The 25,484-nt window shown below is 40.9% G+C and overlaps 1 protein-coding gene across 24 annotated transcripts in view; it reads right to left on the reverse strand.

Annotated features, from left to right (window-relative positions):
• The window catches only part of BBX (BBX, HMG-box containing), a 140,088-nt gene that overhangs the window by 51,698 nt on the left and 62,906 nt on the right, over positions 1 to 25,484 (reverse strand). For 23 of the 24 annotated variants that reach the window (XM_027681013.1, XM_027681014.1, XM_027681008.1 and 20 more), the window contains 3 exons: positions 9,266 to 9,436; positions 7,496 to 7,738; positions 840 to 1,038 (listed from right to left, as the gene is read on the reverse strand). In XM_027681013.1, coding sequence (XP_027536814.1) covers positions 840 to 1,038; positions 7,496 to 7,738; positions 9,266 to 9,427 — 604 coding nt within the window. In that variant the 5' untranslated portion in view covers positions 9,428 to 9,436. The remainder of the gene's footprint in view (positions 1 to 839; positions 1,039 to 7,495; positions 7,739 to 9,265; positions 9,437 to 25,484) is intronic. The other variant, XM_027681009.1, reaches the window with a different exon arrangement.

A 25,484-nucleotide genomic window follows, 5' to 3' on the forward strand; every position in this document is an offset into this window, starting at 1 on the left:
CTAATTTTATAAATACTGATGTATCTGAAACTTTAAATGAGGAAAAAAAAAGGAAAAAAGATGGAAAAAAGAATGGTGGGGGAAAAAATATTTTCTACCTTGACTGTTAGGTTCTTAAGCTGCCAGTATTTAACAATATTGTCTCTGTATTTCAAGGTCATGATTACAACAGTTCTGCTATTTATGGATATCAGTGAGAGATTATCTGGTTTTTACCAGTTCAGGCACTCCACCTATACCTCTTTACATATTTAGGTTTTTTTCAAATGTTTAAAAGATTAGAATTTGCCCCTCCAAGATATAATGGGCAAAAGAGCATATTTCAACAAAATTAAATTATGCATATCTGCATTTAAATACAAAAAAGTTAGCCCCATTGGTACATTGATTCACAAGAATGTTAACATCTCCAACTTCAGAGACACCCATATATTATTTCTGCAAACAGCAAATTACTAAACAGAGTACAACACTCTATGACACATAAACAGAATGCACACAATCAGCGTTTTTCTTTTTGACCAGAGAATGAAAGTCTCTAACAGCAGATACGCTGGAATCAAAAATCAATCAAATCTGGACTCCAAATGAGGTATGGATTATGATGCCACATATCTGGACTTGACTCTTGAAAGTACTCACGTACTACAGAAAATCTTAGGAAGTTGTTACACAGAGGTTTAACTAGAGTTTTGGCAATTTAATTTGGGACATGAAAGTTATTTTGCAGTACAGTACCATGCGTAGTAAAGAAAACTGGTATCACAGTTCCATTTCAATGCTGCATCCTCAAACAAAATGAAGATGCTACAGCTGAGTAACGTGGATGGAAATCTCACCTGCCATCCCAAAGTTAAGCTGTGGCATTTCTTCACTTTTGGTTACTTTCCTTGGGCTCGGTAAGTCTTTTGCAGAATCTGATGCAATGGCCCATAACTTTTTCCTGTTCGTAACACTGGATGTCTGGGTTTTCACAGGTTTGTTGGTTGTGGGGCACCACTTGTACCCTGGGTTTGCTTTCATAAATGCATCCTTGTACTAGAAAAGAAAAGGAAAATTACCAGTCATGACATTATACTATCCACAGGGCAACAGAGTGCACTGCATGTAAGAGGATTTAATACAGTAAATAATCCTTAAATATCTTGATTTTTTAACAGTTTAATCACACACTTAGAGTCTGACCACCAACTCAATTTGCTAAGAAGAAATATTAAGATATGTAGAGTCATATATAAAAAAGTGGGTTTTCTCCTTCTTCTCCTGAGGGTCCGTTACCCAGAGCAGGGTGAAGTTCTGATCCTGCAAACTGCTCCCCAGTGCTTGTATGCTCATGCTGTGAGAAACAGATATTTGAATTCTTTAGCAGGTACAATCTTTCTTTGTTTTACAGTTTGAATTAAATGAAAACATACATTTAGCAACAAATGTAGCATGATGTGTCTTACCTTGCACCCATTCTTCTCTAATAGTTTTGTATTTTAGAACATTTGAGTATATGCTTTCCCAAACCAGGCACCAAAAATAAATCACAACCAGTATAATCCCATATTCAGTATCTTGGGATGCATCTTCCCAGTACTTCTTCCAAAATGTACCATGCTGCATGGCTGCATAAAATAAACTGTGACCATTTAAAACACTCTTTGGCCTTGAGCACCCAGCACACATCTCAGTTGTTTGCTGTGTTCTTGGTATGAGGCAGCAAAACAAAGGAAGCCAGACTACACATGGTGGGTGGGGAAAAAGGCCTGGATCCTACACAGTTTGGGGGGTAGGGGAAAGGACGACGACCTATTTTATTCACAAAATGCAACAGCAACATTTTTCAAGTATCTTGCTGACCAGATTAAAATGAGATTTTTGAATGTTAATGGTAATAGAAAGACTGCATTTCAGTATTTCAAATGTGTTGCTATGCAAGGTGGAGAACTAGCGAATCAGAGGAACATGCCACACATTCCAGCTGCAGATGTTTGCCTAACAACTGATAGGGGTGTTCAGCACTGGCTGCTGGGGGAGCCTACCCAGTAAGTGCCAGTGCCCACTGCAGGGAGAAGGAACCTAGTACCTCCTCAGGACTGGGTAGCTCTCAATGGCAGCAAACAACCAAAAGAGTGGTTTTATCCTTGGGAGTACACAGCAGGGCAGCTGCAGGAAGTTTGTTCTGTGAATACTTGTTCCCACCCACACAGCTGTCATCAGTCCCAGTTACGGCACAGAGAAGCACCGATGTTTCATGCACATGCGTGCACAGAAACACAGGCAGAGAGGAAAAAAATCCCTTGGGCATCAGATACAGAAACAGCATTGAAAACCTTGTCCTCTGATAGAGCCACTACAGTGTTTTCCCAGATCAATAAACAGTATGCCTTGTGGCAGGATCACCATCGCATGTGCACTGCTTGCTTTCATTTCCGTCCTAACCTATGAACTGGCACTTGCTACCTCCAGACTGTAGCACAGATAAAAACGTTTCAGTTTACAAGAAACACAGCACTGCATGAATCCGCTGTGTGAAGTCCTGTATTTATAGAAATGGCTATAAATAATAAAGATCTGCAGGGATCACTGACCCACATACACACTGTATTTTCTGAACAGGGTGTATGTATTAAATCTGCAAACGAAGGACTGCGACACCTCTCACCTCGCGCCTTTTCCCTTTCCCTCAGTTTGGTCTGGGAGCTCAGTACACCACAAAAATAGCCTGGTGGAGGGAAGGGAAAGGAAGGGGAGGGTAAGGGAAGAGGAGAAAAGGAAATACACGGCGAAGCAGCTTTGCCGTCCATTGTTAAAGCCACAGCCCACTCACAAATCATGTTTCCAGCCTGTGGAGTGAAAAGCACAGTTGCTAGCGATGAGGTACATAAGCTCTTCATATCAGCAATGCTGCTTTGAGTAATTGAATTATTCTATTGAGTAATTTGACAAGCCGACAGGCTGCCCATCAAATGAGAACCAGAACGCATACCATTTGCAAGACGAGGCTACAATAAGCTTTTAATCAGTTTTCAACAAGAGCATTTCAAGTGAGCTGGTATATTAATGGATTTTTTTTCCTCCACAAAGCCAAGAAGTGAACATTAACTGCACTCTCTGAAGGGGAGGGGACAAACTAAGGGAGGACAGTTCATTGGAACTGTTCAGTTTCAACACTCATGATAAAGGAAAAGAAGATTTAAAAAGTCAAACTATGGCCAAGAAGGACTTTTATAAAATGCATACAGGGGCCTGGTCCGAATCTCAGAAAGTCTTTCATTATTGATTTTTGTGACTATTAGACCAAGGCTTAAAATGAAGAGATACATTCTGCTTGCCAGGTCATGAGAAGATAACTTTAATGAGCTACACAGTAACAAGAAAATGTCAAAAACAATACTGGAGTTGACTGTTTTCCTGGTTTTGACCAACTGTGAGGTAAACTAACTTAATGCAGCCAGCCTAAGCACACCTCTAAAGTCAATTAAAACAAACCAACCACAACCAAGCCAAACCAAACAAACAAAACCACAAAAAACCCCAACCCAAACAGTAAGCACTTAACCTGGAATGCAAAGACACCTCCTTGGTTCCCACACAAGTAGCAGGGACAGCCCAGCATGGTCCCGTTCCAAAATTCCAGGTAAGATAAAACCCAGGATATGTTTTTGGGATTGGTCTGATGCATCATTTCTGTTTTGTGAAAGCCTGAGGAATGTTGTGTTATGCAGTGGGATTGGTGCCACTTCAGAGCTGCGGTTACAAAATGTGTTGTGCTTTAGTACAACTCCCCGAGTTGCTTTCATCACCAAATAAAAAAAGATTTGCTTTCTCCAGCTGTAGCAGGAACAGGAGTTCACAAGTGGATTCCAGCTACACCTCAGGGTAGCAGTTAGCACGTGCTTAAACTTAAAATGTATGCTTAAATCCCATCAACTGGCTATTAAATGTCACATGAATCCCAGAGATAAAAAAAGAATCCACGGAAAATAGAACACGCCAGTTTTTCACTCCTGGAGGATGTAGGGTTTGCACTACACACGTGTCACCCTGTGGACTTGCCAGAACTTCAGCCAGCAAGCCAGAACATTCCCTCCCACCCTGAGGCAGCTGCCAAAGCAGTGGCACCTCAAGGCCAGCAAGCTCCCAGTCGGGCTGACTGTACCTATGACATTGCGGGCCGAGGACTCGCAGGTTCAAGTGTTCAGCTCAGCCACTGAATGGCAGCAGAAACAGAGAATCAGCCAGGCTGGGAAAGACATCTGAGATCACTGAGTCCAACCTGTGACCCAACACCACCATGTTAACTACACCATGGCACTAAGAACCACATCCAGTCTTTCCTTAAACACCTTCAGGGATGGTGACTCCACCACCTCCCTGGGCAGCCCACTTCAATGTCTAATCACATTTATCAGGCTGCTCCCTACAGGAAGCAATCCCAACTGCCCAGATCTTGCTGATGCAAAGACATTTTTAAAATTGAAGTGTCTTCTAGCAAGGGAACAGGGCTTGAACAATAACAATCTCACTTTCCAAGGTGGTCGAACACTCCCAGTAAGTCCTGTAAGAGTTAACAAAGAACGATATTCCTATTACTGAAGTAAATAAAAATGCTGGAGCATATTTATGAGTGGTCAGATTAATTTCCCATCAGTGAAGAAAAATGCTAACAAGGCAGCAACACTTGTGGTTCTACTTGGAGTATTAACCAGCTACTGGGCTTATATCCTAGATCATGAAACTTTTAAAGTTAAGTTGCTCCAGGAAGTTTGCAGGACAGAAATAGAAAGCCTGGTCCTAAAGAAAACACCATCAGAAGCAGACATCAAGCTCTGCAGGTGCAGCATCAGGTCTCCAGGGCAAGTGTTGCTACAAGAGACCATAAACCACAAGACTGAAAAGAGAGGAGGCGTGGAATCAGTTTTTCCAGATAATTAAGGCACCCCAAGGTGCAGACAGGTACATAACGGGATTTTCCAAAGTGTCTAAATTAACTATAGACCTGATTAGCCTCTCAGTGGGAGTCAGGGATGTCCAGTCCACTAGGAAACGTCACATAATTCTGACTGGCAAGAAGTTTGGGTGCCTCCCTATCTTCCAAAATGCTAGATCTTGCATATATCTAGACATATGTAAATAAATATACAAATGCCTTGACTTGCATCCTGCTGAGATAGTATCACTGCTAGTAGTAAGCAGCTAAGAAACTGAAAGCTTCTTTCTTGATGCTTGATCTAACCTACCTGGCTTTGTAAGCTACAGCATCAAGTATGAAAAAACATTTTAGAGACTGCAGAACAGAGGTTGTAGCCACTGCAGTAGGGATCACTTCTGTCAGGCCCACCTGTACCTCCGATTCAGATGCTCAGGGTACCCAAGACACATTGTGGGGGTAGCAGACATGATACAGGGTCCTCTGGGAGATGTGTGCCCTGCCAGTACAATGGACAGAGGCTATGCAGTGAAAACTGGAAGTCAAAGAGCACTGAAAACCTACGTTAAAGTAAGAGAAGCTCACCTACTGTATTTTAAATCTCAATGAACTTATCATATAGGTACCAAAACAGAAGATTATTGGTACAATGGTAATTTTATGTTCTAACGGCATTCGCCTTCTTGATTTTTAAATAAGCTCTCCTTAGGAAAAAGAAAAACACTAACAAGTGGTTCTCACTAGAGTTAACCTCTTCTTGACAGTCTCAGTAGCAAGCCTAAGCACAGGTAAATCTGTGCAACCTGCTCTAGGTGGACCTGCTTGAGCAGTAGGTTAGACTAGATAACATCTGGAGATCCCTTCCAAGCCCAACTATTCTGTGGTTCTGTCAAAAGCAAATGTTAACATAAAATCCACACATACAGAGTGGGCTTGTTGGTGAAGGCCCAAATATATTCAATAGCACATTATAGCTGCTAATTATTGTTGTAACATACACTGTTTAAAGAATACAAATTATACTCTATCTCTTTTCTATGCATTTTTGGAAATACTTATAATGATGTAAACGACTAAGATTTATTGTTTCGCTTTGATGTTGAATATGTAATTTGTTCTTCATGCCAAAAAAGCCCATCACTACAGGAACAATTTCTACAACAATATGATTAATAGTTTCAGATCTGTCACTTCGTACAGAAGTTCTGCAATTTTTCCTCTTAATGAATGAGTTTCCTTCAACAAGACAAAAGGCTAAAAAAACCAGCTACATTGTGTCTGTTTCTTCTAAAAATTATTTCTTAATTTTCTTCTCTGCATCTATACGGAATCTGCTAACTGCCCTTTCCCCACATATTTAGAGAAGCATCATTAATTTGTAAGCAGGAATGCAGAACAAAACAGAAATGGTTGGACAAAGCTGAGACTCAAATATTTCAAATCTGTGCCACAGATGGGGAACTACAGAGGTACTACAGACCCTGCTTCAAAAGAGACCTGCCATGCAGAACACTTTGTTTTTCCTGGGGACCTTTCCATGCTCACACAAACTACTGAACAGCCAGACCTTATATACACATGTTAACAGCAGCACACACCTCCAGGTCACAGGGCAGGTACGGATAATAGTTTTCCCAGTCGTTTCACAGCTACCTGCACTTCCCATAGTGTGCTAGCATTACTTGACAAATGAGAGAGATGTTTTTGCTTCTCACTGGTGCTCCATTATTTTTATTAAGATGGAATTAAAAGGTTACCCACAATCTATATCACACAGGTAATTACAGGGATCTCTTTTGGGCTGATGTTGTCAGCCTAAGTAACTCCCTGTGTTTCTCTCAATGTACTATCAATAACTATAGCCTTCTTGGAGACAGCTTATCAAGAAAGGTATTTCTTAAAAAGCCTCATTTAAATTTTCAGGTGATGTAAAGATACTTGGTGAAATATGGGGGTGAATCTCTTTCCTTTGCTCCCAGTTAAGGGACTCTGACTCATGTATTACTCTCTGATTCAGGTACTGGACTCACCAAAGGTTGCTCTATCAGAAACTGGTTAACAATACATAGGGAACATACTTCATGAAACACTAATAAATTTTTAATTCTTTAGCATCAAAGGTAAAAAGGGACTACATTTCTTGACTGTGCCTTTGGTTTGGTCCACCTGTATTATAATAACAACCTGTATTACTGGTATCACATGAACAGCTTGAGCTAAGTATCACTAGTCACCTGACAGTGAACTGTGTGTTACTGTTTTCAATGGCCACTATCCACGTGTTAATGCTTGTACTGCAGAAATTACCAGGTGATATCTATCACAAAATGCATTTGTACCAATGACTACTAGAGCCAGATTAGTTTGTGTACTCAGACCAATTTCTTTTCATTCTGGTCCCAAGGACCAAGTGAATTAAAGCAAGAACAGCAGCTGCTCTGGGCACCATAACCCCACTAGGGAAGCTGAGAAACTCAGAGAAGAGAAAGATCCCACAGAAAACATTTAATACCCAGAGAAAAAGAAGATAAATATGTAATAAACTCCCTTTACATCCACCACTGAGACAGAACATACCTCCTTGGCCATGTCAGTGTATTTCTGTTTTTCTTTTGGATCTAGAACAGACCACCAATCTGCCAAGATCTTGGTTGCGCCACGATTATCGAGGCGAGGGTGTTCTTTTCTCACAAGAGAGCGGTGGCGTTTGCAGAACAAGAGAAATGCATTCATTGGTCGGCGAGCTCGTTGCTCTGAGGACTCGTCATCTTCAGTCTCATCAGCATCCTGCTCTAAACCATCAGGGCCAAGGAGCGGCACCTGGCAGAACCAAAAGGGAAGGGGTGTGAACTCAGTTATCCAAGTTTCTCACCAACACTGAGTGTGAATGAGGGAGAAGCACACGGATGCACACAGCTGTCTCCAAAGGCCATCTGTTCCATCCAGGAGATGCAGAGTTCTACATCAAACCTCCTCACCTGATAGTCCAAGGTTCATTCATGCTCTCTGTGAGACTTAAACTCTGACTTCCACGTAGAACAGATTTCCAAGCTGAGGAGCTTTCTCTAGTAACAGTTCTAAAGGGTCTGGAGGGAGGAGTTCATTTTTCTACGCCCTTCCTACAACCTGGAAATCATCTTAGTGGGATTAGGCAAGCAGAGCTACCTTGGTCTTCAATTATTTGCATTTGCAACTACAGAGCACACAGGGAGGAAAAGGCACAGGTAACGTTGTTCCCCCATCTCCGCCATTTCATTGCTCAGCCTGTGAGCTGTGCAGCACTGCAGCCCAGTCAGAGACAGAGGGCAAATCTCAACACAATACACTGCCAAAACATGCTCTCTCCATTTACAGGCCAGTGTACCATTCCTACAAGGGATACGCCAGAAATGACTAGTTCTGACTGAATGAAACAAATCATTGCATGACACAGAAAACCACCTCATACCTAACAGCAACACTACTGTTTTATACCATGTTGTGAAAGTGACCTGTAAGGTCAACAGAAAGCACTGTCAGAGTATCAGGCACCTCCTTATCCTTATCAAGGTCATACTCTCTTATCAGCACATGGCTCAAGGCCGTCTCCTCAGCATTGACCTCTTCATTCCTGCCTTAGGAAGGCATCAAGGAGATTCAGATATGAATGCTACCCACATGATGGAAACATCACATCTCTATAAGCAATTCCCACTTCTTGTTATAGAGGATGATTTTAATAGTAGATCTGTGAAGTGCCACATAGCATGGATAAAACAGGATAAGGTCAGTGTCATTGAACAATACCAAAATACCAAGTGTCAAACTGGAGACAGATTATTTCAGCTGTGCACTCAATACTCTAGAGGATAAGCTGAATTTCACATGCAAAGATAGCAAAAATTGTTGACAGCTTTTTCCTTCTTTTTACCCTTTAATCTTTGCCTTTTTTTAATCTTTAAAAAAAAAATGAACAAAAACTATTAGTTTGTTATGGCCTCAGAGCCACTAGAAGCAGATATCAAGCACAGGCCAATGTCATGTCTACAATAAACAAGAAGACCACATCAAAACACATCTTGAGCAATCAAGATTGAGATGTGCAGCATGTTATTAAAACAACCCAGTTAAAACTCTTACAGTCTAACTCTAAAAAAAATTTTCCATGATTTTAAAAGCATGATTGACAATTCACTTTCTTGTGTCACTACTTGCCTTTATAGCTTTATGAGCACAGTATCACTTATTTTTATTGTCTGTATTTGTTCACAAAAGAGAGCAAGACAACAAAACAAAATAAAAAACACAGCTAGGGCGAATCTGACCCACCGTTAACCATCCATGGTTAAAGCATCCAATGAAATCTACCTTATCAATATCTTCTTCTTCTTCTTCCTCTTCTTCCTCTTCAGAGAAGTCAAGGAGTTTCTTGGCAAGCAGGGGATGCCACTGAAGACACTTCCTTTTTGGTCGCTTCCCAGTTCCTTCTCCTTCTGTCGAGTGATCCTTATTCCTACTACTGCCTTTCATTACTGTGACCTGTCATGCAAAAATATTGATAAGTTCACAACAAACTCTCAGACATAAATGACCATCCAACCAGTGAAAAATATATGAAGCACTAATACAAGATTCTTGGAAGTTTTTGGCAAGATACTAGATAGGGATTTATTCCAATTAGCAACAAAAGGATGGATGTACCTTTTCCAATCTTAACGTTTCCACTTAATGCCTACAGTAACTAGCAACATACAATTTAAGAGCATAAAGTAAGGATGCTAGCCAGTCCAGCTCTCAAATGTGCTCCTGTCTGAAGCATAGCAGAGAAGCCCTCACACTTCACTAGTCAAGTGATAGGGAGACTCCACAGCTCTCCCATACCTGTAACCATTGTAGCTTTTCATATTTTGTGACTGAAAATGTCAGGACATCCCTCTTTCTGGCAGTGGAACATATTACCAGCCACTCATCCATTAATCATGCATTTATATATAGCAATGTTGATACAAAACCCCATGATACTATGAGCTAGGATTTCTCCAGTGTCATTAAAAGGTGCAATAGGGAAGGAAATCTGAGTCCCTAAGAGAAGTGAGTTTTAAAACGCAAATTTGAAGCAAACAACCAGAAGTAGTTATGCTGACACTTTCAAAGTATTTCACAGAAAACAAATACCACGTGCTGATCCAAGTGCATGCAGAAGATAAATCATATTTATTTACTCATCTATCTTGTCTGCATGTGTCCTTATCTAAAATATACCTCAAAACTACTTCTCAGTAAAAATACAAGCTTAACACATCCTAACTACAAATTTAAGAGTTGACTTCAGAGACCTGCTACCCAAATAATGGGCAAATAAATACATAAATAAATAAACCAGCACATCACATCCAAGCACTGAAGCCCACAGCAAGCCAGCGTTGCTGGCATACAGTCTGGTCCCCCATAGCCTTCTGTTTGTACTGTGTACTGTCAATGGTGATCCTGACAGGAGCATGGCTGGCTTTCTAAGAAAACAACACAAACATCTAAACAAACTGAACCTGAAGAGCAGTTAGCCAGCTACATCTTTATAAAACCAACAAAAATTGATGAAGTCTCACAGGGGCTTCTCACCAGCAGAAAAAAGAAGCTGGGCTAAGTCCTGGTCCCACTGGCAAAGCCAGAATAAGCTCTGTTGCTGATTCTCAGGAGAGGGGCATGGAAAGAGGTCAAACTGCAAGACCACAATGCATTTTAGGATGCTGCTTTCTGGAAGATGCTAGGTACAATGCTAATGTTTCAGCCTAAAGCAGAAGGAGGGAAAGCTGCCACACCTGCACTAACACTGCATGCCCAAGCCACGGTGCCACCATTTGGGCAAATGATTCACGAGAACTATCTCACACAGTGAATACAGCCCACACAGCTCCAGCCATGCTTCTACATATCCCACCCATTTAGTGATCACTGTTTCTGGTTTTGGTTGATCTCCTCCAGGTGTGTTTCTTGTTGGTTAACTCACTGGCATTTTGGCAATATGCCCTTGTTTGCACCAGAAACGTGAGTAAGCAGCTGCTTCCTCTGCTGACTCCAACAGTGCAGAAAGCTGAAGGACCTTCAGACACTGCTTGCTGCAGGAAACAACTGAAGCCTGAAGGAAATAGGTCCAGATATTTTAACCTACATTTTAAAATGGCATTTTCCTGGATGTATATCAGGGTTTGATAGCTCCTCCCCACTTGTCAGCAGACTGCAGCCCCCTACCAGTTAAGGAGGCCCTGTAACTTTGTAGCAGCTTCCCATTAAGTGACACACTTTGCTATCCCCATAATGTCACTTCTATCTGGAGGACATTTAAACTTTGATTTCATAGCACTCTGTTCATTTTCTGTAATCAACTCCTGTTGGTTACAGCAAGTATTATATAGCACTTAATCATGGCCCATTTCACCTAAATCTTCCTCCGTGATTTGCAAAACAGATCCAAATACACAACTTTGGCTTTAAAAAAACACTAAAGTGTGGAAAATTAAGCTGCAATCCAGTATCATAAAATGCATGTTTGATATTGTTTTTATCCCACTGTAACCTCTGCCACTGCATCATGCTCCCCATCTGTCTCTCTTCCTAAAGTGCTGAACCACCATTTGCTTTTGTTTAGGTATTTTCAGACACAAATCAACAAAGCTGAGTTAATGTTCAAGCAGGAACTTCAGCTCCTATGGGTAGCAGAGATTCATTCAGAGATTCAGAGTTTGCTAAGATACAGATCTACCTATAACTCTAGTCAATAAAGTATGTGGCCTATTTTTGAGCAGGATAAATATGCTACAAGTACGATGGGGAGTCAGCTACTCCAGCCCTTACCACTGACTTATGTAGGTGAGCTAATCATATGGCTTCTGCCTACAATCAGTCCTAAGTATATGAGTATTACTGGCAACCTTCTACCTTGTTAGCATGAAACTAAATTAATGTTTGAGTGCTCCGTGATCCTCCTCAGCTCAGCTGAAATCTCAGGGCTATTTCAACAACAGCATTGCCTTTGACTGGCACCTCTCTGCCTGCTGCCCTTCCTTAGAAAGATGAGCACAAGACATAAGTGATCCCACAGTGTATTTTACACATCTTCTCCATCACTCCTGAGGCCCTGCCTATGCTCTATGCTGAGTTCAGCAAGGCAGCACAGACGCTAAGCACCTGTCACCTTGCAAATCCTAAAGGGACTCTCAGTATGTTACGTCTCTTCACTACAGCCCAGCTCACAAATAATTTTCGTTTTCCAAGTGTAGGTATTGAACACTCAGTAACCTCTAAAATAAATTAACCAAAGCTCACCACACATTAGTACTAAATTAGAAATGTATGCTCAGCTTCAGGAATTCAAGGGATGTTCCTTAAGTTGTTTTCTTAAATTGTGAACTGTTTTACCCTACTGCTTGTCACCCTGAAGCAGCAGTTTCACTAAAAAAGGGGGCTTTTAAGGAAGATGGGTTGTTACTCTACCAGCTGAATATGCATTTAGGAGACCCAAGACACAGAGTAAGTCAGATCCTGGCTGTTATACAGGCATCATATATTACAGAAACATACAAAGTCACTCTTTGCTTTCACTTCAGAGTGAATCTCTGCAATAGTCAACAATAAAATCCCTCCTGATCTGACCCCACTGATGGAAGGACTGAGTGCCCTTAAGGACGACAGACTGACTCTAAAGTTTAACTGCATGGTCCAGAAGCCCCTCGCCCCTTAAGTATGTCAAGCCATATACTCTATCCTCCATGCTCTCTCTTCTTGCCTGTAAAATAGAAGGTCATTCATAACATGAACACAAAATTATTTCAGCCCCTATTTCTAAATACATCTATGTTTCCAAATCCTTTTTCCGCATTTTGGCGTATTCAAATTTTCGTAAGTTTTGATCTATATTTCAGAAACTTTTTTTTGGTGTTCACTTTCTTCTGATGTCTTTCTCAGTCAAATATAGGATTGGCATAATGAAAAACGTTCTAATTCTCTATTACATCACATGGGACTTTTCCTCTTAAAAATGGATGCTAACATAGAACTTGCTTTCTTTTGGATTGCTTCATCTTCCATTTTACTACCCTCCCACTTTATGGGCATTTCTGTCATAATTGTTGATATTCACATACTCATATAATTATGAGAAAAGACCACAAAAAAATCCAGGCAAATGCAAAATACAGCTCACATGGATACTTTCCTTCCTTCTGACAAAACGTAGTGTAACTACTTAGACAAGACACTCTGTGGTCAAGTGAGTGCATGTATGATTAAATCACAGTGAAAGTTTTACTGGTGTTATTTACTTTGTAAATGGCAAAACATCAGTGGAATCCATTTACCTGACTCTTAAGATTCTATTTATTTATCTGGGGTTATTTTTTGCCTTGACACATTGCCAATAGCATGTTAGTTGCTTGTTTTGCATGAGAGACTGGAAACTGGCAGACAGAAGCAAGCAAAAATAGCAGCTCCTGCTCTTTCAGGGATCCCCAAGTGCTGGCAAGCATCCCTACCAGCAAGGATTTGAAGAAAGAGCTGGACTTGGACCCTACAAGAACTGAAGCACGCTTGGCAATTAAAAAGCTCCATAGAAAGTCACAACACCAGTCATGGGCAGTCTTTGCAGGATTTGGGCTTAGAAGTAGAGAAGATACACAGCACCCAAAGTGCAAAGTTTGCAATAACTTGAATTTATGAACCATATCACAAAAAAAAAAAGGCAATTTCTTCTACAGCACCAGTAAAAATCTCATGTGTCTTTTAAGGCAGATGTAATGGCTTTTAGAAGTTAGCAAGAGTAAAAATCATTAAAACCAGCTAACAAGATTTTACAAGTTACTCCTCAGCTTAAGGATGACAAAAAAAGGTGACAGCCACTAGGGAGAAAGTAGGAATATTTCAACAAGACAAAAGTATGGACAGTTTTGCTTAAAATAAGCCACATATGCTTTATAACATCACCAGAGAATACCTGTCAAGGTTGACATTCATGATCCACTGACAGCAAGAAATACCTTCAGGGTGACATTCTACACCTACTTTTGTGCAGATACAGATCAAACATTACAGAAATATTACATCAGTAAAAAAAGATAAAGTTGTGTTTTTTTATGCTAGCCGTATTATTTCCTTTCTGGTCCTGGAAACATTAATCAAAGAATTACAGTTTTCTTAGATGTCTTATAAATACGTATACCTAACAGAGCTTCAGAAAAAAAAATAAATTAAGATTTCTTAAGAAAAGAGCTCGATGGTGGAAGAGGGGGAGCAGGGGAGAAGATTGATTGTTTATCTTTTTACTGCATATGTTTCTATTTTAATTACCCAACTGTATGCAAGTCTTCATTTATTAAGTGTCATTAACAACAAGTGTTTGATTACATTTGGTAACATTAAGTTTTGTTTTCCTCCTAGCTTACTCTGTTACTTATAAAACCTTATATACACAGGTGACCAACTTCTGCAGTACTATTTTTGGGACCATCTCACCCCACTGTTGATCTGTCACTGAAAATGCTGCTTGTGCTGAACAAGGTGAGCTCACCAGGCATTCCCCAAACTACATTCACAAACACCAAAATCCTTATAAAGGTCTTCAAAAACAACGAAGCACTGTAATACAGGCTAGAAAGAAATCCAAGACCTGCAAAAGCAGAACCCTGGAGATGTGAATTGTGACTGTGGTATAGTCCCTGTTGGAAGGTTCTCCATGGAACACCGTCTGAACTTCAGCAATGCTCATTTCCATGAAGGCAGTGGAAATGAATTTCTGCTTTCCTGTTACCCTAAAACCACATTTCCTGGAGCCCAGTTGGGCCCTCATCTGACTCAATGAAGATTACTGGTACAAAGGAGCAAAGGGAGAGTTCCAAGTGGATTTCCCACACTTTCTGCTCTGTTTTACACTATCTAAATTGTCTACTACTTCATAAAAACAAACACCAAAGAGAGAATAGAGGACTGAACGATGACACTAATAGCTTGGTGTTGTGGGGGCTACTGAGTCAGTGACCCTAGCTGTTTCAACAAAGAAGCAGGAGATTGGGAAATGAGTTCGTGTTCTTGCAGGTCTAATGAACTGAAGAGGTATTTGCATTTTCAAATAAAAATAAAAGGAGATTACTGGCTGTGAAATACACCTACACAAATACAGAAAGTGGTTTTTTTTTTAAATAAATTTCTTTTAGCTCTGGAAAAAAGGAACCAGAATATTTCTATAACGTATGACAAAAACTAGTTGGCACTAATTGCTGACCAGTCAGTGAATATACTCTTTATTGTTTCACAGCAGAAAGCCATTAATGAGCTTTCTAATTTTCGGAGATGTGATGGTTTAATGGGGGACATGCTGAGACTCAATGGGGTCCTGTTTGCTAGCGGAGGTTTGGGACAGACTGTCAGCACAAGAAACACTTAGCAACACAGCCACAAGTCTTAGTTAATTTTTAATGACACACTCTTCCATCTTCATAAAGTATTTTAAACTGTTCCTTATTCTCAAACTCAGATCTGAGTTGCTTGCTTTCTTTATTCTCTAATAGATAAAATTAAACTCCAGAGTCATAAAAAGAATGTCAACAGCACTTTTTTTTAATTTTGGGGTTTTGTTGGTTTTTGTTTGTTTTTTTTTTTCTAAGTATCCCTTTCACACCTACCAAAAAGGAATAAAAGCAACACATAACACAAGTCAATAGAGTTTAAACTTCACCTCTGCTCCTTCTCTGTTCATTCACACATGCACAAGAAGTAAGATTTTCTTTGGGATTTTTTTAATGCAAAGAAATCAACCAGGTTTTGTCTAGTATGAAAAGCATTTTATGTTGAACAACTGTACTCACTGTTAGCATGCTATCAGGATGCTTTAACTAAAAAAAAAAAAAAAGAGGGGGGATAAATTTGTTACTAGTGTTCACTTTTCTTTTCCATGTGCATATCATTTAGCTTTGCTTTTGTTTAATACTGTCATAGTTAATACCACGGAGCTATCAGTAAGAATGGTTGTAAGGGCATTTCAAATGCTAGCTCACTCCAAATCTGCTTTTAGAATGGAAACCACAGAGATAGCAAGTGCACAGGATGGCACAAGAAAAGCTCAAAATGAACAGGAAAACCTCATGCATTCAATACACAGAAAAAACTTGCCTAATCTATGCAAGGAATACTGTGCCCATATGTGTCACCATTCCAGAAAACTGTGTTTTAAAAGTTACTAAATGAATGTGAATCTTTCCATGAGACTTGAGCATAAAAGAAGTAAAGCTTCAAAAGTCATGAGATATGTAATCTATTGCAAAGTCTTTTCATGATGGCCAATTTTTAATAATGATTTCTTGATTTTCTTTCTCATTATCTTTTTTCCTCTTCATTTATAGAAGAAATACGTTAAAATAGTATTTCAATTTGTAGGGAATTCTTCAGGCTTTAGGAACATCCTCATTAAAACAAGGGAAAGACAGGCAAACCCTGCCCATTACAAAATTGTCCTCAAAAGACACACTCACAAACTGGATCTTATCATTACAGGGCATGAATAAACTGATACAGAAACTAAAAAAAAAAAAAAACCCAAATCTTAGTATAAATCTTGACTATCTATTGGGTTTTCCTTATGCCCCTGCCAGAGAAAAAACCCACTTCTGGGACTTCACTCAGCCATGCCAGTATTTCAACCAACACTGCCTGAAATTGGGTATGTAACCCAACTTGGAAGTGCTACATTACCTCCTGGAAAACCAAGTTAAGAGTGTATCATGGTTTGTCTGCCAGCAAAGTGTTTGCTGTGAGTATTATCTTAAACTCATCAGTGCTGGAAGGTAGCAACTACCACGGTTGCAAAAATCGGCTCCTGGACCTGCAAAAATAGCCTTTACAAAGTGAGAAATGGCTTAGAAAATCATGTCAAGCTTTTATTTTCTACTGTGCTTTCTCTTAGATAGACCTAATCTCTCAAAAAAAGTCAGGACTTCAAACACTAATTATTAATTTAAAAAAAATAATAAAGTGACCAAACTTTCCAAATGGACTTACTGAGGCCAGGTACAACAGGTTCGGCTCTACTTTGGGCCAAGCTTTTAATGAAACTTGAAGATTAAATGGCAAGCCACCAACCCCACAGGAAATGTTTGCCCTGTTTGGGCAATGCAGTTTCTGTTGAGCAGAAACATACCACTTCCACATCAAAACAAAACAGTAAGTCCACTCAGAAAAAACACACATCCACAACCCAAACACCTACTCAGCGAGTATGAAGGTGAGCATTAAGTTCAGAAAAGGAGAGGGTAAGGGAAACACACCTGCAATTCGGGAGCAGGAGGGAGCCCAGGTCAGGGCAAATGAGGAGGAAGAGGAGGTGGCATCAAAAACATTGTTGCTACCCAGTGTCAACAGTGAGCAAAACAGCTGGTAACTGCACCAGGGCACTGGTACCCAAGCAGGATAAAGGGGGCCTGAAAAGGAGCATCCAGCTGCTGGACCCAGCATCTGTGCCATGGCCAGGCAGCCAGGGAGGTGTGGATAGGCAGGGGCTGTGGGGCAGCCTGGGGCAGGGCAACCTCTCAGCCTGCTGCCCCTCGGGCTGGCAGAGCCTGGGGCACAGCAAGGGAGTACAGGTGCATGTCCAGTGGCTGGTGCCACTCTCAGGGTACAGGGGGTACAGGTCCCACTATCCGGCCAGGCATCGCTCCCATGCCACTAACCTGTGGGCAAGAGGCTGGGCATGTTGGGTGTCTTAGGGCTCCTGCACCGAAGTGCCAACTCTCCAGTCACATAAAGCCACCACTCAGTGTTTCAGAAAGAGGGAAAGGCAGTAAATACCTACTGTGCTAAGAGGAAAAGCCATGCATTTGGCGGCTCTGCTGAGCGATGCCCTCACAGGAGCCCTTCATGGGACAAGAGGAAAGCCAAGCAGGAGACTTGCCCAGAGCAAGCTCTCTGCCAGCTCGGTGCTGGAGGACAGGGAGAACGCAGAGCAGAACCGAGCCTGGGCAGCAGGTACAGGGGCTGGAGATGTTTGCTTCCAAACTGCTCCAAGGTGAAGGAGATGTAACCCACACAGCCTGAAAACTTTGACATCCTTTTGCTCCAATGCAGCATTTCTTTTTGCTCCTACGTCTGCTGCCACAACAGGAGAGAGCGCCAAGAAACTCGGGAAGGTAAGGAGAACAAAATGCCTGAAATTCAAAACATAGAAGAGGCAGAGCCCAACCTACTTTGCAATGCTTCCTCCCACGGAGAGAGGGATAATGACAACACTCGCTACAAAAGCCCTCTGCTGACACCAGAGCAATTTATCAACAGAGCACTTTTCCCACACGAACGCAGGGTAGACTGTGAAATGCAACCACCTCTCAGACAGAAGATGAGTGCTTGTCTGCACAGCATCACAGACCACAGCAGCAGCACAATCCAAAAAGCCACTGATTTTTAGCAAGTTAGAGACGAGAAAGCACACCCTAAAAAATTTGCTCTGTGCTCATGTGTGAGCAAGACTACCTGAGCCTGCATAGGGAGCAGCTTTTCTAGAAAGACAGCTGTCAAGTCCTGCTTTTTTGTCATTATTTTAATGTCGCAAAATGAAAATCTTTGTGATGTGTCAGCAGGATCACCAGGAGTTCCATCTAGCTTTTGCAAGTCACTAAACAGTTAATCTCAGTATAAAAGAGCCCTAGAGCCGGTGAGCTCACAGGTAAGATGGTCACAGGAAATGCTTAATGTTCAGTGCATGGGCACTCCCATTAGATCATTCCCAGGAGGGCATCTGCAGTTCAGCAACAGCTTCCTCACTGAAGGGCCTATTGGGTAAGAACTCAAATTGGAATTGTATGTGAACAAGGATGGCCTGGAGTTCTGCTCACAGCCTTCAGGGATGAGATCCTCTGAATGGGAAAAAAAAATAAAAAAAAAAATCAATGTTCTTGACTTGCTACTCCCAAAACTCCATTTTTATCTTTGATTAGTAGGCAGTAGGCTACTAATTAGCAGACTGCTGTAGGGTCCAGTCACGGCAGAAACACAGCCAAGTGCTTTTGCATAGCGCAGAGCAGCACAAAAGAGGAGATGTTCCTGCAGCAGACATCGCAGGGTGAGCACAGCTGAATGGGAAAATTGTTCAACTCTCCTTTTCACCTCTTGTTGATTGTGTCCTGGCGAGTTCTGCAAAACCGGACAATGCAGCTGTGTCCATCGCTACTGTACTCCATTCTAAGGTTTACCATGTGCATAACGAAGCTTTCATAATAAAATTCACTTATAATTACTACCAGTGTCAGGGGAACCATATACAGCTGTATGAGCAAATGAAAGAATTACTCCCTTAATACATATTTAATAGGTCATAAAATATCCTTGCACAACCCAGTATTATACTTCGTTTCCTTCTGCCCTTTGCAACTCAAGTGCAATAGGCCAAGACAGTTGTCTAAACATCCCCTCAAACGGCTACTACCCACTGCTCCTATGGAAGATCCACGAAATTAATGGTTACAGGCAGTATTTACTCAGCTCTGCGCATCTTCAGTATAAAGCTCATAAATCATGGTAACATAACTCTTATGCATCTCAGAAACAGCAATAAGAAGGCTCCACAAAAATTTCAAATAAAATGGCCTTGTGCAGCGTTCACTAACAGAAACTGACTTGATAATAAATTCATAGCTACTAAAACATGTTCTGCAGAATCAAACTGTCACAATCATCTCCCATCCTCTCCCCCTACCAAGAGATAAAGAGTGTAAAAGCCAAAAACTAGTGAAAAGCAAACCCTTGGGGGTCTGTTCCCTGTCTGAATCCTTTCCTACCAGACTCTGGGTTAATTTCCAAGCTACTGACCATATTAAAGCAGCAACAATTTGCCAAAATAAAATTTTGCCAAAAAAACCCGCTATAAATCTCTTCTCCCAAGTAACAAGACGGCCTCAAGATGTACCAGGGGAGGTTTAGACTGGATATAAGAAAATATTTTCCCACCAGAAAGGCAGTCAAGCATAGGGACAGGCTGTCGAGGGATCTGGTTGAGTCGCCATCCCATGGGGTCTTTTAAAAGACATGCAGGTACCGCACTTAGGGACACGGCTTGCTGGTGTACTAAGCAGTGCAAGGTCCGTGGTTGGACTCAATGATCTTCAGTGTCTTTCCCAACCTAACCAATTCTATGATTCTAAGAAAAATAAGTGGAAACCAAACTACATTGCACACATTTATCAGTTATGTATCTTCTTTCTGAAGGCAGCATTTTAAGCATCAGGAATGGGTTTTTAATGCAGACAAGATTCCTTATTGCAGTGGTTTAATTTGATCACAGAAGGAGACACAGCTAAGTGAACTTTAATTGTGTTTTTGGAACCACCACCCTCTCTCAGAACTATATAGATCTACATAAAAACCTTTGGGTCTATCAAAATTTGTAATGATTTTGAAAGCAGATGTACTATCTCAATACACAATTTTCAAGTGCCATCTAGTGGTTATTTTCTTTTTTATTACAATTTGGTATTTAAAGAAAACTCCCTGTTTTTAAAATTTTTCAAAACTTTGTTATTTCTATTACTTATTAATATTTTATTTTGCAACTCTTGACCCTGCAATGGTAAGTAGATGCTAAAATTAAGCCTAAGTTTAAGCATTTTCTTTAACTGAATTTGGGCCAGAAAACAGCCGATTTCAGGACTAAGGAATTAAAAGAAAAATGGGAAAAAAATTTATCCATCTTATCCAGAGAAATAAAACAAGGCATAAATGTTAGTTCATTATTTAAAGCTTTTTCAGTACAACTTAATGACTTCTTATCATGAGAAAATTTTGTCTTGTTAAAAGTCTGTAAATAATTAGGGCCTCAACTGAACGTAATGAGAAAATCATGGAGAATAAAGCATGTTCTAAGCATTCCTCACACTGGATAAAGCCAAAAATTCACAGTGCCATAGAGAGGTTTCTGTTTTACACTCAACCCAACCTGTGATCTTATGCAGGCCCAAAACTTTGATACTCAGCTAGATTTGTTCACTTAACATATTAGCCTCATAACTGGAACAATTACTTCCTGTCTTGTGTGTCCCCATCTCAAGGGATGGGCTTACACTAGGTATCCCAAAAAATGGCCAAATGTGCACATGCAACAGTGTGCCCAAGAAGGCATCAAACCTGCAGACTGTACCACGCAGACAACCTGTTGAAACACGCAGAGCATATCAAATCCTGAATTTAATGTGCATGGAAAGACACATACATGCTTCCAGCGCCATCTGGAAATTCCTAGACACAAATATGGAAGTCTGTGTCTGGTAGCCAACCAACCAATGAAAATATCTGGGCTTCCTTACAGTGAACCTCTGAGAGCCTAAAAGGAAGATGGTTCTATTTCTGTAACATACTTTCAGAGTGTTACAGTAATATGCATATAATTGTATGCCTATCTATGCCTATAGAAAAAGTATTAGAACACAGAGTTTGAGACAGAGCCAAAATTAAGAACATACCATTACCAAACATCATCTTTAGTATTTTTGTACTGAAAGACTTGTTAGCTACCTCGCTCTGGCAGAATGACATTTGCTGGGGGAAAAAAGTTATTAAAACGCTTAGCTCTTATTCATTCTGTCTTGATTTCAAAGCACTTTATTAAAGGTGGGAACATTGCTATCTTCCTAATATTTGCAGTTAGGAAAGAGTCTGAGAGAGGTGAAAAATCTTGAAAAAAAGGTCAGAAACAAATTCACAGTCAAACTGGGAAGCGAGCTTGTAACTCTGATCCCAGCCCCTGCTCCCTTCTGCTGTCTCTTCCTTCCAGAAGGTGAAGAAACTGAAAAGAAAACTTCCACATTCAGCAATCTTTTTGTGTGCTTGCTACATGGGTGATCAGAGAGACATTACACATGCCCAGCGAGGCACACTTAAGATTCACCTCCATTAGGCCTCCGTGGAGCTGCAGAACTCAGACAACGAAGTGGAAGTGCACACGCAGCACGTGCCCCTGTGCAGCCCACGCTGATGCCCATGCCCTGAACAGCCTGTGCCATCCCCTCCCAGGGGTGAGCGTCCCGTGTGTGGCACAGCTTCATCCAGCTGGATACATCATCCCACCAGGACACCGGCAGCAAGGGGTTTGCTGGGCAACCTGAACTGCTTGTGCCAACAAAACACTGCAGTGGACAAAACTGTAAGCACCTCATTTTAGACCTGAGTGCTGTCTCCCATTAGTAATGCATTCAAGCCCTTAAACACACCATTGAACCTGCCTATCTGATTTGGGGCTTATCCAACATCCTCAGTATAATAATCCATGTACAGGTCCTGGAAATCCTATAGGATAGTGAAACTACCTCTGGGAGATTATATAAAAAGCAATGCAAAGATCGGGAGATGCAGGAAATCACAAAGCTGCCCCTGAATACAAGAACAGGGCACACACAATGCCAGAAAGAGTAAAAAAATTACATAACACACAGATAAGAGAAAATAAACAATGTTACTAAAAAAATTCCTAAGAAGGTAGAATGTTATCTTATTCCATATATAGCCTCAATACGGCAGCCTCAGCTACTCAGAACATTAAACTTCCCTTTAAAAACCTATTGAAATTATAAATGTAATTTTAATTCCCACAGTTCCATTATCTCATTTTCTAAATTGTTGCACTCAACTATTCAGGTAATCCATTAAAAAGGAAGGGAAGTTTTGGCCTACATGGCTGCTAGTTCTTTTTAGGATAAGAGTATTTTGTGTATTCCCTCAGATGTGCCCCCTCTAGGAGCCCTCACATTAAAATGATCTGAGCCAAGTTAGCAGAGTTCCCCCAGGATGCCACACAACACCAAGCCTAAGTCTGTTGCTTTTTTTGCAGATAAAATGCAAGCAAAAATTCTGCATGCAGATTTAAAGTACTTCAATTGATGGAAAAGGTCTAAAGGCCAAACACACACAGCTTACAAAATTAAGAAAAAAAAATTTTTACTAACATACCATAATTTTAAAAATTGCTTTAATTGAGAGCTATATATACACCAGTATGAGTTAGAAAATCCAGTATAATGGCAAACAATGTCCATAACTGCATAACTAGGTAGACTCATCTTTCATAGATTGCAATTCACTGCAGCATTATAGCCACATTCTCTTGAAGCTCAATGGATGCTGAGTATGAATGATTCCAAATTCCTGGAAGAAAGCAAGCTACCAAAAAAATCTGTTCATTGCCAGGGTAGCTTTATGCCATAAGACATTTCAGAGTTTTTCCTCTCTCCCAAATAAGCTTTGAACTAAGCCATCAAAAGTAAGCAGGGCTGTAGACAATGCTCCCATTCTCAAGCCATATGCATGCTCACTAACATTGCAAAAATGCATCACCACCTCGAGTTCTGCTGAACATAACAGTCTCTTTTAAGAAGAAAGACTTGGCTTATTTCTAATTCATGGAAAGACAATCACATGATTCAGCAATGTCCACTTCAAAAGATCCAAAGCTCAAAATGTGGCATGAGCTGCATGTGAAGGATTTTGGGCAAATATTTTTGCTTTGTTCCCCTTAAAACTAGACAATATAATTATTAATTTTCATACACTAACAAATCATTATATCACAAAAAGGGAAATATTAAATACTAAATTCATAGCACCTGGGGGTCTCTAGTCCTGCTCAAGGCAGGACTAGCTTCAAAGTTGGATCACGCTGCTCAGGAGCCTGTCCAGGGATCAAGAACCTACCACCTCTTCTGGTACCTGCTCAACTACTCTCACAATGGAGGAAATCTTTCCTTATGCTCAACCAGAATTTCCCCAGCTGCAACTTGTGACTGTCACCTCTTGCCTATCCTTTCACTAAGCACCCCTAAGAGGAGTCTAGCTCCCTCTTCTTCATAATTGTCCTACAGATAGTTGAAGTCAACTGGAGACTCCCTGCAGCCTTATCAGCCAAAACACAACCAGCTCTCGCAGCCTCTCCTGGTATGTCATGTGCTCCAAACCGAGCCACTCCAGCGGTCCTTGCCTGTGCTCCCTCCAGTCTCTCTGTACGGGTGTTCAGTCTCAGAGGTGCACAGCAGGAAAACCCTTCTCTCAACCTGCTGCCTACACTCTTGCTCACACAGTCCAGCCTTCAGTTCGCTTTTGTGGCTAAAAGGTCTTGCTGCAGAGGTCTAGTCAACTTACTGCCCATCAGGATCACCAGGTCTTCTCTGCAAAGCTGTTTTCTGCCCTTCTTTTTGCTAATCTTCTCGAGTTCCTGTTAGCCCCAACTTTCTCAAGTCCCTTGGCAGCTCCTGTATATCCAGTACTTCACCAATTTGGTGTAACCTTTGATTTGCTGAGGGTGTACTTCAACCCATCATTTGTATCATTAATGATACAAATGAAAATATTAATGAAAATATTAAACACTGGCACCAGTATCAGTCCCCATAGAATATCACCAGTAGTGCTCTGTCTGTTCAATACTGAACCACTGGCTCAGCCAATTTTTCACACACTGTGCAATCTATCTAACAATCCATCCAGCTGGAATTCAGTTTGGCTCCAAAGACGCTAACTGAAGTGTCAAAAGCCTTGGTACCATCAAAGTAAACAAAGTCCTCTGCTCTCCCCTTGTCCACAGCATTTTGTCTCCATCACTTCTTCAGAGTGAGGAACAATTTGCCCGTGGTAAATTCATGTTTGGCTGTTCCATGTCCCCCTCTTGTCCTTCATGTGCCTAGAAATGACTGCCATGAGGACCAGTGCTGCAGTCCTACCAATGACTGAGCTGAGGTCAGACACTCTGCTATCTCCCAGACGTTTCTTTGTGCTTTAGAGCACAAGTAAACACCTCAGGGTCTGATTTCTTCTGCCTGCATGATCCACGAGAATGATGACAATATTTCATTTGACTGTGGTAACCTGAGATTACAACCATGCTACTATATTTGCCAGCAATTCCAAATGCAGAAGAGCTGGAAATACTGGTATCTGGAGAACAGGTACCACAGCTTGTTTGTCTCAACCCTTCCTTTTTTTTTTCAGGAAGCTACCCAATACTACAAAACCAACTTTGCAAGCTCCTCTCCCCCATTTAAAAAAATAATTTAAAATTCCATGATATTTAAACATTGCATGGTATTTTCATTGTGTTTGGAAATGTGAGTCTAATTTAGTCCACGCTTTCCTTCATATTCTAATTTTTTAAAAAGCTTGTTTTTCAGTAGGGGGAAGAACATGAAGTCACAGTGATTCTGAGGCAAGCCCTAAAAACACCTCAGTGAGTAAGAGAGCAATAGCAAGTGAGCTTCCTTATCAAGTGATGTGTGTCATGTAAGAATATAAGAGCACTTGGCACCTAACGAAAAAAATCTAAAATCCAGATGTTTGACACCCTCAGAGGTCTGCAGTGGACAGGCCAGTTGAGAAGTCTGTTGTTCTAGGCTCACCAGTCCAAATACAAACAAGGCTTCCCTGAAAGTCCAGGTCAGGTCCCTGATGAGCTGGTAAGCAACCGGACAGACAATCCCACATGATTTGCTCACAAAAACTTACTGGAGACAGTGAAGATGCCCAAGGACTTTGGTAAGTTTGGACAGGACTTTCCAATTCAAGTTTTAAAATAACTTAA

Source organism: Neopelma chrysocephalum, unplaced genomic scaffold, assembly GCF_003984885.1.
Source record: "Neopelma chrysocephalum unplaced genomic scaffold, ASM398488v2 Primary Assembly neopelma1_60, whole genome shotgun sequence".
NCBI lineage: Eukaryota > Metazoa > Chordata > Aves > Passeriformes > Pipridae > Neopelma > Neopelma chrysocephalum.